This window comes from Podarcis muralis, chromosome 2 (genome assembly GCF_964188315.1).
Source record: "Podarcis muralis chromosome 2, rPodMur119.hap1.1, whole genome shotgun sequence".
NCBI lineage: Eukaryota > Metazoa > Chordata > Lepidosauria > Squamata > Lacertidae > Podarcis > Podarcis muralis.
Window position 1 is genome coordinate 43,553,659 of NC_135656.1, and position 15,928 is coordinate 43,569,586.

General features: G+C 47.1%; 1 protein-coding gene across 2 annotated transcripts; it reads left to right on the forward strand.

Moving 5' to 3' along the window:
• Positions 1-201: 201 nt before the first annotated feature.
• LRRC8E (leucine rich repeat containing 8 VRAC subunit E) lies at positions 202-11,316 on the forward strand. Of its 2 annotated transcripts, none has more exons than XM_028717317.2 (3): positions 202-609; positions 7,415-7,557; positions 8,751-11,316. In XM_028717317.2, the coding sequence occupies exons 2-3, from the start codon at positions 7,420-7,422 to the stop codon at positions 11,001-11,003; spliced, it is 2,391 nt and encodes a 796-aa protein (XP_028573150.2). In that variant the 5' UTR covers positions 202-609; positions 7,415-7,419; the 3' UTR covers positions 11,004-11,316. The 2 variants fall into 2 exon arrangements, with proteins under 2 accessions (XP_028573150.2, XP_077780500.1); XM_077924374.1 differs by having other exon boundaries at positions 226-609; positions 7,419-7,557.
• Positions 11,317-15,928: the final 4,612 nt, after the last annotated feature.

A 15,928-nucleotide genomic window follows, 5' to 3' on the forward strand; every position in this document is an offset into this window, starting at 1 on the left:
TCTCACTTCCTCCTGATATAGCTCCAAACTGTGGAAGGAGTCAAGAGGCTGCGAGTTAGCCAACCCTTTTGTTGCATTTTGCCACATCCACATGAATGTCGGCCACCACTTGGGGTCACCAGAATCCACCAGTCCCAACACGGCCCCCCCCCCCAATCTGCTTCAGACGTCCAGCGATCCTTGAGGGAGGTTCCAAGGCAGCGTGAGAGGAGTTGGAAATGGCAACTCTCCAGTGGGTGGTTCCCGGCCTGGGCCCGTCTCGGGCTGCTCTTCCTCGCTTCGCGTGGGCCGTCGGGGCGGATTCCTCTCGCTCGGTGCTTGGCTGGGCGGCGGCGCCCTGCGCGAGGTTCCCTCCCTTCCCCAAGCCAGCTCGAGGGAATGGGCAGGGAGGCGGGAGCGCCGGGCGCCTGGGGAGGGACGGGCCCGGCAGCACTGGAGGAGGGCGCCACTTGTACCGGCCGACACCGCCGCCGGCGCCGGAGAAGCCAGCAAGGGCCGCTGCCTCCTAGCGCAGGTGGCCACAAGGAAGCCGGCTCAGGTGCTTCCGGGCGGCCGGGCCAGCCAGCGAGAGCCTACAAACTCCAGGCAAGCGGCTGCGGGGAACCGTCGGTGAGTGTGCGCGTCTTTACGCAGGCCGGGACGTCGGTTTTAGGGAGAGGCGGGATCGACCCATAAAGGGACCGAAGCGTGTCCCATTCACTTCCTCGAAAGTGTGGCCGCGGAGGGGGACTATAGATCCGGCCAGAGCCAGCATGTTTACCTGGAAGGATCCCCACATGGCTCCTCGTGGAACTTCCTAGGCAGCGCCCTGACTTTGCCGCTAGAGGTATTGCCCCCCCCCCCACCTTGGCGGCAAGAAAGCGAGCATGTAGCCTTAACTCGGCCCGGCCCGTTCCTAGAGTGTGGATGAGGTCCCGACGAGGTGATGCCCGAGCCTAGACCCCCGACATCAATGGGAGCCTGGCATGCGCACCGACGGTGCCTGAAGATGCTGTGCACGTATGGCTACCCTGTGAAGGCGCGTTTTGCACTCGGGTAAACTATGGGGGCAAGATTAGCAGGCGGTGGGGTCTCCCCTTTGACCGATGGAGTGGGAAGGTGCGGAGGGGGGCGCTAGAAGGATCTACTCGAAAATGAAGGAACGTTGGGTGAAGAGATCTCCTCAACTTGCTTATTTTGTAGCTCCCGAGTTTAGGAAGCTCCCCCCCCCCACTCCATTTGGTCCGGCTGGAATGGCACCCTGCGCATGCACAAAGGGGCCTTCCTTCCTTAATATTGCATCACAGCCCCCAGGGATGAGCCCTGGCGCTGGAAATGGGCTTGGTGAACCTGGGTGGGTGGTGGTAGCCAAGGGTGAGGGGGGTGGGTGGGCATTGAGACCAGCTCCTGTTGGTGGGCTTCCCATGGGCATCCAGTTGGCTGTGAGAACAGGACGCTGGACCAGATGGACTTTTAGTGTGATCCGGTTGTGTTGAACTAGATGACAATTCTATGCTTCTTTAATTGTATGCACTGTTTTGGCCCCACCATACAGTACTTTTAAAGCACATGGCTACTTGGGAAATGTAGCTTGTTAAGAGGTAAACAACAGTCTACAGGATTGTTCAGGGGAAGCCATGTGCTTTAAATATGCTATGGTTCATTTCTACCCAAATGTAACCATTGCAAATGGGCTTCCTGTGGTGGGGAACTTTTAGAACTACCACGGCTTAAAGTAAGCCACTGCTAGAGTTTTCCAATATCTTTAAATACAGGAGCTCTTTCTCTGTGTGTCTCTCAAACTGCAGGGGTGAGGGGAGTAAGGGGAGGACTAGGTACCACCAACTCCGACTAAATGTTGTGCTCCTTGGGTGAAAAATAGTCTGGGACTTTCAAGCGTTCTAAAGCAGGTACTCATTGCTTTGTCTCTACTTACAGGCTGGTTTTTCCAAGGAATGTATGGGGAGAACAGCAAGGAAAACTAGTTGATAGGAAAGATAAATAATTGCAGGGGGAAGTTGTTGGCTAGCAGTTCCTGCTCTCTGATTCCTTTCAGTGTTATCTGCCTATTTCTGGGAGACTCTTCAGCTTATTTGACAGAGTTTGGGAGCTGCTTATTCACACACAGTTGTGTATTCAAAGGCTGCAAACACATTTACACACTGCACATTTAAAGCACCCCTACAAAAAAGAACCATGGGAAATGTAGCTTACACAGAGCTACATTTCCTAGCACCCTTAGCAAACTATTATACAGTTCCTAGGATTCTCTGGGTGGGTGTGTTTTAAATGTATGGCATGTATGCAGCTTGAGACAATGAAACCACAGCTTGATATACCTCCTGCTTTGTTTCCACTTTGACGATGATAATACGTAGACACACAGCCGCTGGAGTGACTGTAATTTAGAAAGTATTTAGTCTGGACTGGAAAGTAGGGGGATAAGGACAGTCAGTCTGGCACAGAATCTCCCTAATTATAACGCATCTTGATTTACTCTCGCTCTCTAGGCACCTGCAGACCCTCCCTCCCTCCCTCCCTTCCTTTTATCCACACAGGCGGGAGGCATTATCAGAGTTCAAGGACACATTCCAGCCAGGCAAAACCCCTCAAAGTGTGATTTATTTATTTCTTTATTCAATTTGTATATCTCCCTTCATCAAAAGATCTCTGGGTGGTTCACATAATAAAATACAAGATAAAACATAGTAAAAAAAATTAAACCAAAACAACCCCCTTCCCACAGATGCATTTGAAAGGCTATAGGATATTAATCAGCCAAAGGCCTGGCTGAAGAGTATTGTTTTCTCCTGGCGCCTAAAAATATGTAATGAAGGCCCAGGCGATCCTCCCTGGGGAGAGTATTCCACAAATGGGGAGCCACTGCAGAAAAGGCCCGCTCTTGTGTTGCCACCTTCTGGACCTCATGTGGATGAGGTGTACGAAGAAGGGCCTCAGATGATGAACACAGAGTCCGGGATGGTTTAATATGGGGAGAGGCCGTTCCTGTGAAGAAGGGATAGTGAGAAGTGTGGTCTGGATAGAGTCCCAAGGGCCATATAGAAAGGGTTGCATTTGGCCTGCAGGCATGAGGTTTTCCAACCCGGCTTTACGCCAAGGGGCTTTTTTTAAAAAGGTGAAATGAAATAAATAATGGGATGTATTTTAGTGGAGAGAGGATGAAAGGTGGCGTGTGAAAGGAGCAGGAGGAGGCAGAGGGATTAGCAGGTGTGGGAAAGGATTTGGAAGGCAGAATTCCTGGGTGCTCCACTCTTTCTTTCTTTTTTGGAAGGTATACGCCATCTAAGATTAGAATGGAAGGCAGGTAGTTTGGGAACCAAAGCATATTGTTGTTGTTTTAAAAAAAACTTCTTTTCTTTAAACTGGGCGGAGAAAGGAGCAGAAGAGCTGGTAGCTAGGATGCCCTGGAGCTATTTCTGTTCCAAGAGATCTTTCTATGGAAAATTACTACTCATAACATTAACTTTTATATAAGTTCCATTACTTTCAGAACATTTTACAAGTCCCATTAAAAGCTTGATTATTCAAATTGCTGGATTTGCCCTCTGTTCACCCCCTCCCCCTTCTTTTTCCCTTGGCTGCTTCCTCTGAATGGTAACCTTCAGAGATAATTACCCGGCTGGTTTGGTGCTCATAGAAACCAGAACCTTATGCAGACAGTGTCTGTTTCAGCTGTTCAGACATGTTCTTATGGAAGAAGCTAAGAAAGGGCATGAGCCAGCTCTTAGCAACAGGAGACAAATTGATGTTGGGGAACAGCACCAATGATCTACCATGGAGGGATATTGGTTCTGGCCAAAGATCCATCTTCCCCAGCATTACATTGGCCAACCAGATGCCCATGGGAATCCTGCAAGAGAACTTCCTTGCCTGTGTTTCCCACAGACAAGTATGCAGAGGCATGTTGACGCCAACAGAGGAGGCAGAATATCCACAAATTTGCCTATCCAAGTTGGTGGCCAACCCTCAATCTTGTGGGAGCAAATTCTACAGTTTAGCTACGCACTGTGTGAAGAAGGGCTTTCCTTTGTTTTGAATCTTCTGACATTCGGCTTCATTGAATGTCTCTGGGTTCTATTATATGTGAGAGGGAGGAATAACTTCTTTCTACTTTCTCGACTCCATACCTAATTCTATCTAGCACGTCTCCTGCTTACTTGACCTTTTTTGAAACTAGAAAGCCTCAAATCTTGTAAGCTTTTTTCATGTGGAAGTTGCTCCAAGCCACTTGGTCATCCTGGTTGCCCTTCCTTGGGGTGATTTGGGTGTCTCCCCTGGTGCAATGAATAACAACACCCCTCTTGTTAATCATTGGACTTGCACTTGAGGAGCGTCTTAGTAAATTGCACCCAATGATCTTTTGTAACAGGTTAGTAGCGGTGAGAAAACAAGTTCTACAACTCTTGGAAGGCTGGGAAGGATAATGGAAACCAACACCTTTTTTCGCTTTCAATAGTCTCTTTGTGGAAGTGCCTTTCCACCATCAAAATTGACTTTGATCTGGAGGACTCTCTTGCCAGTTGCTGCCAGGCCTGTCTCAGTTAAACCATTTGGCTGACTCTGACGAGTCAAAGCGAGTCTACCACATTTATTTATTCATTTCCATTTATTGTTTCCTATAAAATATCTTGATAAGTGATTTCACAGTAAAAAAAATAAATCAACAAGAAAATGATTTCAAATCTAATACAAAAGATCTCCACTTAAAAGGCTTGTTAATAAAAGGAAGGTCTGCAATGGACGCTGCAAATACCATAGAGACAGTGCCTGCCTGATGTGTAAATGGGAGGGAATTCCAAAGAGCAGGTACCTCCATACTAAAAGCCAAATTCCTGTATCATATGGAACAGCCCATCACTTTCAGAGTGCAATGACCAGCTGGGTATACAAGAGGTGAGAGTATCATTTAGGTATCCTAGTCTCAACCTGTATACTCAAACCAACAGTTTGAATTTAGCTTGGTAACTCATCAGCAGCCAGTGCAATTCTTTCTGCAGTAGCATAACATGATGGCGATAGTCTTAGTCCCAGTGAACAGTCGAGCCCTACAGAGACTGTATTGCAGCAATCCGGGTGGTGGTGGTGGTGGAGAGGGTTACCAGTACATGGATGACAGTGGTCAATCTATCCTGGTCCAATTTGACATCTCTTAAACCACATAGTTTTGGGAGTCTGAATTAGATTAAGGAAATGTTGGCATGGGGTGAGTCTAGAGAGAAGCATATTTTTCACACTTTTTCTAAAGTGTTATTTACTTTGGAACTATAACTTCATCAGTCAAGTTGGATGAATCCTGCTTGATGAAGATGAGATGGTGATAAAATCAAACATCTGAGGCATATGTATCAATGTACAGTAGTGCAATGTTTCAGAACTGGAGATGGAGGTAGAAACATCAGTTGGCTGCTTTTAGCTCTGTATTTGTTTTCATCATTGATGTAATTCTGTTGTTTATCCTTTGTTGTGCATCACTCTGGGCTCTGTTGGAGGAAGGGTGATTCGCAACACAATTAATTACGATTGTTATGAAAAAAATAATATAGAAAATCTCCGTACTGTACTAAGCACAGTATGTTTTCCCTGCATGGTTCCCCCGCCCCCAGTTAACCAACACCTAAACTTCATGCTGACCTTTCATATTTACACATTTCACTGTTTGCACACTGTTGGGAACCTGCAATTGTACTGAGAAGCCACAGCCATCTACACACAGTTTATGTGTGGTGAAACTGATGAAGCCATTCAGGGACCCCCAGATTCCATGGAGGCTCAGTCTGCTGCCATGCTGCCCTCTGCTGTTCTGAATTTTGCCCATGCAGTTTCCGTTTATGTTCCTCTTCGATAGAATGACTAGCACAGAGCAATCAAGGACCATCAGAGGCAGATCCTACATGCCTACCAAGAGAAGAGAAGTCAGTGTTGGGGGTCATTAGATAAACAGAAAGGGAGATGAAAACAGATCGCACCCTCTGATCATACTGCCAAAGAGTATCTTCCTTCTGGATTTTGGTAGGGCTGAGGCAACACTAGACTTTAGAGGCAGGATTAACATTCCCACCGCCTTGGTTCTCCTTGGCACATTCCATGCTGCTCCTCCAACATCTTTGGCCAGGCCAGTGTAGCGAGAGCACTACTATAGCAACCAGAATCTCAGAGACCGCTCTGTTCTATGGTGCCAGAGTCTAGGTGCTGGGCAGGAATGTAGCTGTGAAGGTTGCTCTTTTAGGGTTTCTGCAGAAGGTGTCATCCAGAGGACAGATACACATGTAACTCCTGATTCTGCCATCCCATCCTAAACCAAAAGAGAGGAGACGAAGGAATTTTGCATAAGCTATAGCAAGGAGATTGCCATACCTACACCAGTCTATTCAAAGATTAGATTTTCTCCTGGTGGTGTTGGAAGCCAGATCCATCTTCACCATGAGTACTCTATTTGGGTGAGTGAGTAGGTCTTGGCCTCCTCGATGAAGAAGGCATGGCTGCACATTTACATCTCTGAGAATCTTGCATAGAAGGCAGTATAATTGGTAGCATAGTGGGATCATCTGAATAGACAACACTGATCCCGTTATTCCAGTGTGACACTATTGGGCATTATATTCCCAGTGGCATCATATACCAGGCAGATGCATGTGGCCTTGAGTCTGGTCCTTCTATCCCCAAGACCAGGGTCCAAACTATGAATATACCTCTCTTGTTCAACTCTCAATACCAGACCCTACAAAAAAATACCTGTCCTAAAAATAAAAATTTGCTTCCACATAGGCTTGTACTTCAAACTACCACAATAAAACCTATAAGCATCATCACTTTGGGGGGCTGTTAGGTTGCCAGCGTTGCTATCTGTATTTTTCTATTTTTCCTGTGTATTTACCGTAAATATGTTAGCAAACACAAGCGAGGAATGGCAGTTTCTTGAATCCTTGGGTGAGTCCCCTCTGCAGCAATGTTGCTGACCAGATAGCCCTGCCTTTCCCTGCTTCGGTGCTGGGTGTGGCAGCCATATAGAAACAATGGGTTTTCTTGATCTTTGAGATAAGCTGCCTCACTGTGAGATGTGGATGCTGGCCCATGAAAGAGGAAGTAGCATGTCAAAGCACTGCAAGGGGTCCTTATGGGCCTAGAGATGCTACTGCAGTAGATGCCAGAATTTGGCTATGTTTTCTGTCCGGTGTAAACACTGGCTATTAAAGTGTTTTAGGGCAGGCACCAATCTAGAAGACAACTCCCTCTTCATGTACATGGTATTGTCCCAGTGGTGTATGTGTGTTGGACAAAGGACACCTAGGTTGTGCAAGAACAGGGAGAGATTATAGGCCCTGCAGCCAGCCCATGAGCATTGCTAAAAGTGAGAGGTGACTGTTCTAATCCTTCACTGTCTAAACTGTTCTAATCCTTCACTGTCTTTTGGCAGGCAGTATGATCCCGGTGGCCGAATTCAAGCAGTTCACAGACCAGCAGCCTGCTTTCAAGGTTCTCAAGCCATGGTGGGACGTGTTGGCCGAGTACATCACCATAGCCATGCTGATGATAGGAGTTTTTGGCTGCACTTTGCAGGTGAGTGAGTATGGGGGGAGCCCACGCAGTGCCTAGATGCTGCCATGGCGTCATAGAATCAGAGGATTGTAGAGTTAGAAAGGACCCTTGCAATGCAGGCGTCGCAGCTAGAGCATCCGTGAAAGATGGCCATCCAACGTCTGCTTGAAAACCTCCAAGGAAGGAGAGTTGGAATCTTGGAATCATTGGAATCTTGGGGTGATGTTCCACTGCCCGTGGCAGAAAAGGCTCTAAATGTTTGGGGGCAGTCTGGGCAAGGGTGGAAATGACCCTAGCACAGAAGTGGTCAACTTCTACAGCCTGGGGGGTTGGATTCTCTGCAGCCCACCACTTGTAAGGGGTGGCGGCCTAGCACTGTGCAGCCTCAGTAACTTAGGCAGGGAGGCTCTGTTCTCCAAACGTTGAAGACCGACTTCTCTCCTACATGGCAGAGATGAGAGATTGAGTACTGAGTTTACTGTATTCATGCAGCCTTAGTACAGAGAAGAAGGTATGGGAGCCACAACTTTTAAGATTCTATCCTATGTTACAGAAAGGGCATGAAGTATTAGGTGATATATACCAAAGCAGGCCTGGGAAGGACCTCTGTGCCATGACTTCACCTTCTCTTGCCAATGCTTTATCATAACTCTCCTCAGATCCAAAGAAGCCTACAGAGGGTTAGATCCTTGGGAAGGAAAGATAAGACATGTCTCATATAACCCCTCATTCTGTAATCAGTATTGAAAACGCAGCCCTATGGCTGACACAGCATAGAAAATGCATGCAGACGAGTTATTAGCAGATTTATACAGGGGCAGATTTCCCCTTGGTCCCTTTAGTATTAAGACTAGATTATCAGTTCATTTAAATCAGGTCCATTTTGACTACACATTAAGCAGTATTAGATATTAGACTTTGTCATTTCAGACTACAGTTGGGGGAGGATGCCTTTTTTAATAACACGTAGAACAAAAACTCCTTAAAAGTGAAACCAGCACATCAGAAAGAGCTGTTCTAGACCAGCCCACTCCTTGCTATGCTAGTTTTCTACCTGCAGGGACTTTTTAAAAAACATATGAAGAGGTACAGTCCATTCAGCCACTTCACGGCTTTCCTTGTTCATCCCCACCTCATATAAGCTGTTGCGTTCTACCACCAGCCTCTGTTTTATATCATATTCTTCTCTTCTCTTTCCTAACCTGATGTGACAGGTGACACAAGATAAGATTATCTGCCTTCCCAACCATGTGCCTGATGGCACAACCTTCACTGGTGCATCTTGTGAAGATTTCACAAAAAAGAGGGCCAATGTCTCTGAGCCAATAGGACCCTCTGCCAACCAGCGAATGAATGGATTGAAGAACAACCTAGACCTCCAACAGTACAGCTATATCAATCAGATGTGCTATGAGACGGCCCTCCATTGGTATGCCAAATACTTCCCATACCTCGTGGTCATCCACACCCTCATCTTCATGGCGTGCACCTCGTTCTGGTTCAAGTTTCCTGGGACCAGTTCCAAGATTGAGCATTTTATCTCCATCCTGAGCAAGTGCTTTGACTCGCCCTGGACTACTCGAGCCATCTCTGAAGTCTCTGGGGATAACCAGGAAAATGCATTCTTAGAGAAGGGGTACCGGAGGAGGAAAAGCAGTGCTCCCAGCGAGACAGCTGAACTCAACCCCCCCGGGGGATCGGTGTCAGAAAAGAAGGTTTCAGAGTCCTCCCCGGTTAGCCTATTGGACAAAAAAGAAGGGGAGCAGGCCAAGGCTCTCTTTGAAAAGGTGAAGAAGTTCCGGCTCCACGTTGAAAAAGGAGACATCCTTTACACCATGTATATCCGCCAAACCGTTCTCAAAGTCTTCAAGTTTCTCGTCATCATTGCCTACAATGCAGCCTTGGTTTCCAATATCAGCTTCATTGTGCCATGCACTGTCAGGATGGAGGACATGACGGGCTATGACCATTTCTGCTGCAACCACACCAAAGCCCACCTCTTCTCCAAACTGGCCATCTGCTACATCTGCTTCCTTGGCATATACGGCATGACGTGTCTCTACACGCTCTACTGGCTGTTTCACCGGCCGCTGAAAGAGTACTCCTTTCAATTTGCACGCAACGAGACAGGCATCAGCGACATTCCTGACGTCAAGAACGACTTTGCTTTCATGCTCCACCTCATTGACCAGTATGATTCCCTCTACTCCAAGCGCTTTGCTGTCTTCCTTTCCGAGGTCAGCGAGTTCAGACTCAAGCAGATCAACCTCAGTCATGAGTGGACGGTGGACAAACTGCGGCAGAAGCTGCAAACCAACGCCCAAGGCCGGCTGGAGCTCCATCTCTTCATGCTACCAGGGTTGCCTGACACCACCTTTGAGCTGAATGAGCTGCAGTCCCTGAAGCTGGAGCTCCTCAAAGATGTGACATTCCCACCCTCAGTGACTCAGCTGGCCCAGCTCCAGGAGCTCACGCTGATCAACTCTCCCGTCAAGCTCTCTTTCACCTCTCTTATGTTCTTCCGTGAGCAGCTGAAGGTAATGACTGTCAAGTTTGATGACATCAAAGATATACCACTATGGACCTACAACTTGAGAGGCTTGGAAGAGCTGCACATCTCGGGACTTTTCAGTCCAGAGATGGGCCGGGCAGGGACTCTGGAGAACCTGCGTGAGCTGAGGAATCTGAAGACCTTGACTCTGCACAGCAACATCTCAAAACTGCCACCTAGCGTGTCTGACGTTGCCGCCCATCTGCAGAAGCTCAGGATCTACAATGATGGGACTAAGCTAGTGACCCTCAACAACCTCAAGAAGCTCTTCTCTGTGCAAGAAGTGGAGCTGATAAACTGCAACCTGGAACGCATCCCCCATGCTGTCTTCAGCCTGGTGAACATGCAGCAGTTGGACCTCAAGGATAACCAGTTGCAGTCCATTGCGGAGATCATCAGCTTCCAGCATTGCCGCAAGCTGGTGTGCCTCAAACTTTGGCACAACCACATTTCCAGCATTCCTGAACACTTCCGCAAGCTCAAGACCTTAGAGCAGCTTGACCTCAGCCATAACCGCATTGAGGTCCTCCCTTCCCAACTATTCCAGTGTTCTAGGCTGCACACTTTGGACCTTTCCTATAACAATATCCAGGTCATTCCCCCTGGGATGGGAGTCCTGCAGAGCCTTCAGCATTTTGCCATTTCTCACAACTCCTTAGAGGCACTGCCAAATGAAATCTTCTTCTGCAAGCAGCTCCGGGTTCTCAAAGTGGGACACAACAAACTGCATTGCCTCTCTGACCGCGTGAGTTGGCTGCCTTTGCTCTCCACGCTAGACTTGAGAGGAAACCCCCTTCAGGCCCTTCCCTTGGAGATTGGCCAGTGCCCAGTGCTCAAGCGGAGTGGCCTGCTGGTGGAGAGCAGTCTTTATGAGGCGTTGCCTTTGGAAATTAGGGAGAAAATGGAGGATCAGTGATGAGGAGAATGATAAAGGGGACAGGGGTGTCCTCTCATGTGTTGGCCCCTTTGAGTCCAAGCATGGACTGAATGGGGGAGCTGGCTGGAGTTCTATCTTCGGCTGGAACCAAGGAGGGAATGGGAACTTTTCACCCTAATAAGGGAGCAAAGGAATTGAAAAGACACAACAAAGAGCAAAAGTAGAAAGTGACTTTTAAAAAAATAAACAACCCTGTTTTCTGAATGGATAAGACCACAGGAATTGTCCATTGGGGCGGGGGCGGAAGCACAGCTACACCTGACCAAATCATCATTATAGCTATTTTCGTACATGTGTTGTGTACTGGTGTATCTTTGTGAAATGCCCTGGGGCTTTGCGGGATTGTTTTGTTCAAAACTCCTATCTCTGTTCCCTTCTCCTCATCAATGTGTTCAGCTCGCAGGCCTGTAGCTTACAAAGCCCATCTTTTGAGCTTATTAGAAAACTTTCTTTTCTGCGGTTTCAAATTCCTATATATCATGGGGTGGGGAATCAGGGACAGGCAACTCTTCAACAGGGAAATAGCCTAATTCCTTTTACTTCTTTGTTCAAAGAAGGGCTGTGTTCCTTAGCACTGGACGGCCAGAGCACAATGCCTTCACATACCACTGACTGTAAGGAATCTTCTTACGTTTGTGTGTGTCTGTGTACATATGCATGTATACCTTAATCCCTTCTGGTTTCTGTTTTTGTCACATTCTAATCAGGGTGACATTAGTTTATCAGTTCTTCTTGAGTGCTAGAGCTGAACTTTCTGGCTGTTCAGATCTCTTCCCTCTTCAGGCTAGGAGAGCCTAGCACCTCAGATCCTCTTCAGAACTCAATTCCTCTCTCATTACCTTCTCACGTAATTTCAGTGAGCACCACACATGGAAGAGAGGAGGAATCCTGCACTGTGAAAACCCATCCTCACTACCACTCATGAAAAGCCACCTCATTTCCCCCTGGAGCCTTTAATCAGTTCTCCACATATTCCAATCCCAGCATAGGTTGAAGTTGCTTTCTCACTCCTCCTATAAGCACAGACATTCTTTCTACCCATTTTCTGTAATCAAGGCAGGTAAGTGCCTTTTGCTTAGCACATGAAGGGAGATGTGGGACACTCCCCCCCCCCCACTGCCGCCTTTGGTTCAAGTTGGCTGAGCTGATTTCCCAGGTGGCTTGGGCTGGCTTCTGTTTCGTCCCTTTGGGTCTCAGCTCTCTTATAGCCCCTTGAGACACAAGCAGACTCTTCTGGGCCTGCCATAACCTGGCCTTCTCTTCCTGCTTTACCTGATTGCAGAGCACTTTGGGGCATGTAAAAGCCATTGGAAAAGGGACCCTGCTTCCTCAATGGCAAAGCAACTCAAAGCTGGTCTCAGAATCCTACCTGTTGGCAGCAGACTGCTTCATATCCACTTAAAGTATGTTTAGAAAAAGTTTATTAAAAATAAGAGAGAGCTGAAATGCATGGCATTAAGAAACAATAGTGCACACTTTTAGCAGATGCTATGCTAGCGCTCCCTCCCCCCTCCCCCCCTCTCTCTCTTTCTTTTGGGTGTGTGTGTGTAATGTTCCTAACCCCTACTTGTCTTTGCTCATAGAGTTGCTTTGTCCTTAGAAACCTCACAATCTGGTCCGAAATAGTTTAGTTCATATGTCTTCTGCCAGATTGAATATATAGAGGCGGTTGGATAATGATTTCACCTTCCATTTGTTGAGAACTAGTTGCTTGAGGGAACTTGCACAATAAGGGAGAGGTTGCAGTAGTCCCTGGTAATTATTGTTTTGGTTAATGAAGTCCTAAATTCAGAGCCTGCTGAACAATGAAGGCTGAAGTCCTCTGCACACATAACGGGAATAAATCCCACTTGCACTTGAGTCAACATTCATAAGACCAAATAGAAAGGTGGCAAGGAGACAGCCATATCTATTTGCAGTCTTACCAGCAGTCCTTGGGACTCAGCTGCTGAGCCTTGGTTTTGACAGGAGCAAGCTGTGCCCTACACTGGGGCAACCAGGCAACCAGCCAGCCAATGCTTCTTCATACCTGGGAATGGCACAATAGGCCTCATTCCTCATGCCCTGGTGGTTAGAGGAGGAGGAGGAGATGGGTGGGAATGTGAAGCAATGGGTGGGAAGGAGAACCAGCTATGTGACTCACTGGGAGAAACCAACCAACATAGCTGCGTTTTGGGAGTGCTTCTGAGGCCATAAAATTGGAAGAGGCTGTTCCAATTGTAAAACAGGCCTATTGTGCAGGAACATGCTTTAGTAGCATGAATAACACTGATGGTGTTAACACTGTGGTGGGAGGCCTGGTGTTTACATGAGCATGCACCAAAGTAATTATTTGGCAGTTCACATTTTTGTTTTCCTGGCAAAATGCATTTACAGTGGTTCCTCGGGTTAAGAACTTAATTTGTTTTGGAGGTCCGTTCTTAACCTGAAGCACCACTTTAGCTATTGGGCCTCCCGCTGCCGCTGTGCCGCCGTTGTGTGATTTCTGTTCTCAACCTGAAGCAAAGTTCTTAACCCGAGGTACTATTTCTGGCTTAGCGGAGTTTGTAACTTGAAGCGTCTTTAACCTGAGGTACCACTGTACTTAAAAGACTTAAATAACATTGGGGGGGGGTGTAGAAGAAACGCCAGCAGAATTAAAACAGATGTAAAACATTGTAAAAGGCCAGAGTCAATGTAAGAGATCTTCAGTTAATTGGGTAGGAGGCATAACTTAGTGGTAAAGCACATGCAAAAGGCCACCTCAGTCTCCAGGTGAAGGATAACAGGTGATAGGAAAGATTCACCTACTTGAGCGGCTGCTCAGAGTAAACATTACTGGGCTAGATGGACAAAGAGCCCTACCTGGTATAAGGTAGAATCCTATGTTCCCATGTACTTGGTACTAAAAGGATATAAAGTGCCAGCTGGGCTTCCTGGAGAGGACATTCCATAAATGCGGTGCCACCGCTGAAAAGTTCCTTTCTCTGATCGCCACCAGTCTAACCTAAATAGGTTGAAACACTTAGAGATGGGCCTCAGAAGATGACCCATTTGAGCAGAGACCATGAGGCTGCAATCCTAACCCCAGCACCTGGGAGTAAGCCAGGCAAGCGAGAAACACAGTTCAAGGCCACATTCCAACCAGACACCTGAGGGCCAATGAAGGGCGTGGCCTCAGGAGGAGGCATGGCCTAGGGAGAGGTGTGAAGGGCCTGCATCTCTCCCTCCCTGCCCAGGTCTGAAGTTCCCCGGGGAGGTTCAACTGGTGCCTTCATTATACACTTTTAGATGCCAAGCAAAAATGTTCCTCTTCAACCAGACCTTGGGCTGACTGACATCTTATACCCCTTTAAAAATTGTGTGTGGGAGGGAGTGAGCGGGGTTATTGGTTTGTGGGGTTTTTTTGTTCTTGTTTTTATCATGTATTCTGTGCTTTTATATTGTATTTTTAGGTTGTGAACTGCCCTGAGATATGTGGGCAAAGGACAATATACAAATGTAATAAATTATCGTCTAAGCAGTACACCACCTTAGGTTTCAGGCAAGGAGTTTGGGAAAACACTGCACTGCACCACAGAGGAGTCTGTCAGAAATAGTTGGGATTGTCACTATGTACCTCCAATGCCTTTGATATGGGCAATGACTGAAAGGGTCCAGACATGATGGATTAGATGTCGGACTGGATCATTTGCTCTAGTAGCTACTTATGCCAGTATTGGATACCCGACAGATTTATATTCTCTCTTCGATCAGAGGCCTTCTACTGGTGGATTGGGGACTCACTACCAGGTTGCCTGATCTAAGGTGGGTCACAACAGCAGCACTACCACCATACAAATGTATGGAATGAATGAATGAATAGGTCCCCAAATACTTGTTTGGATTACATAGGGGTCCTGTGTATGAAACCACAGAAGATTGTTGCAGCTTAAACATTTATGTGCTATGTCACTAGGTTCATTGGCCTAATGCCACCTAGTGGTTAAAATTATTCAAGCACCTCAAAGAGCAATCATAAAATGTACTTTTATTTGTGGTGGGTGTTCAAACTCTACTAGACAAGGCTTTTCAGGTATAAGGCAAATAGCCGATTCTTCAAACCCCACTGAAGACTCAGCCTACGCACCACTGCGATTTGCTCTCCTATGTGATCAATTAGCTGCAGACTTCCTTTTGGAAGGGAAGGTTATACATTTTTAAAGGGAATAAATAAATAGGTGGCCACTTTCTATTCCTAATATGGAATTAAGCCTCCTTACCAGTCTTCACAGCATACAGATTTCTGGGATCACAACCAACCACATTGTTCGGCTGAGTCAGGTCTTACAAGACTCTATGTGGATAGAGTGGGTGATTATGTTCCTGTATTGCACAAGTGAAAAATAATGCAACTTTAAGGAGAGATTTTGCAAAACTGAATCAAGGAATACAGTACATAAAACCTTGACCAAAATATATTGCATCTGTGCCAACTCTGACCACACATCAGAAAGGGCGGGACCTACCAGCTGATACATGCAAAAGACATGAGTCAGTCAGGTTTCAGGTCTTGTTATGGGACCTAGAGAAGCTGAGGGAGCTGAGAAAGAACAAGTGGGTGGTCCAAAACAGGGACAGTAGCTTAGGGTGCAGGCATCACAACAGAGAAGAGTCCCTCAGCCTGGGGCTAAGGCTTTATTGGGCCTAGTGGACAGGGATTGGCCTTTGAGGATCGCATGACTGAATGCTCAGGTAGACCAGTATTACATATCGTTGAAGCAGAGTTCAGCCTGCCAAACATGCAGTTAAAGCAGAGTCCTGGTGCTGCAGAGATTAAGACACCAGTCTGCTGGGAGTCCTGGTTTGTGCACACACAGTGGGTGCCATGTAACAGGCCTCTGCCTCCAGGGAGCTTGCAGTCTACAAGAGCCAGTATGCTGTGA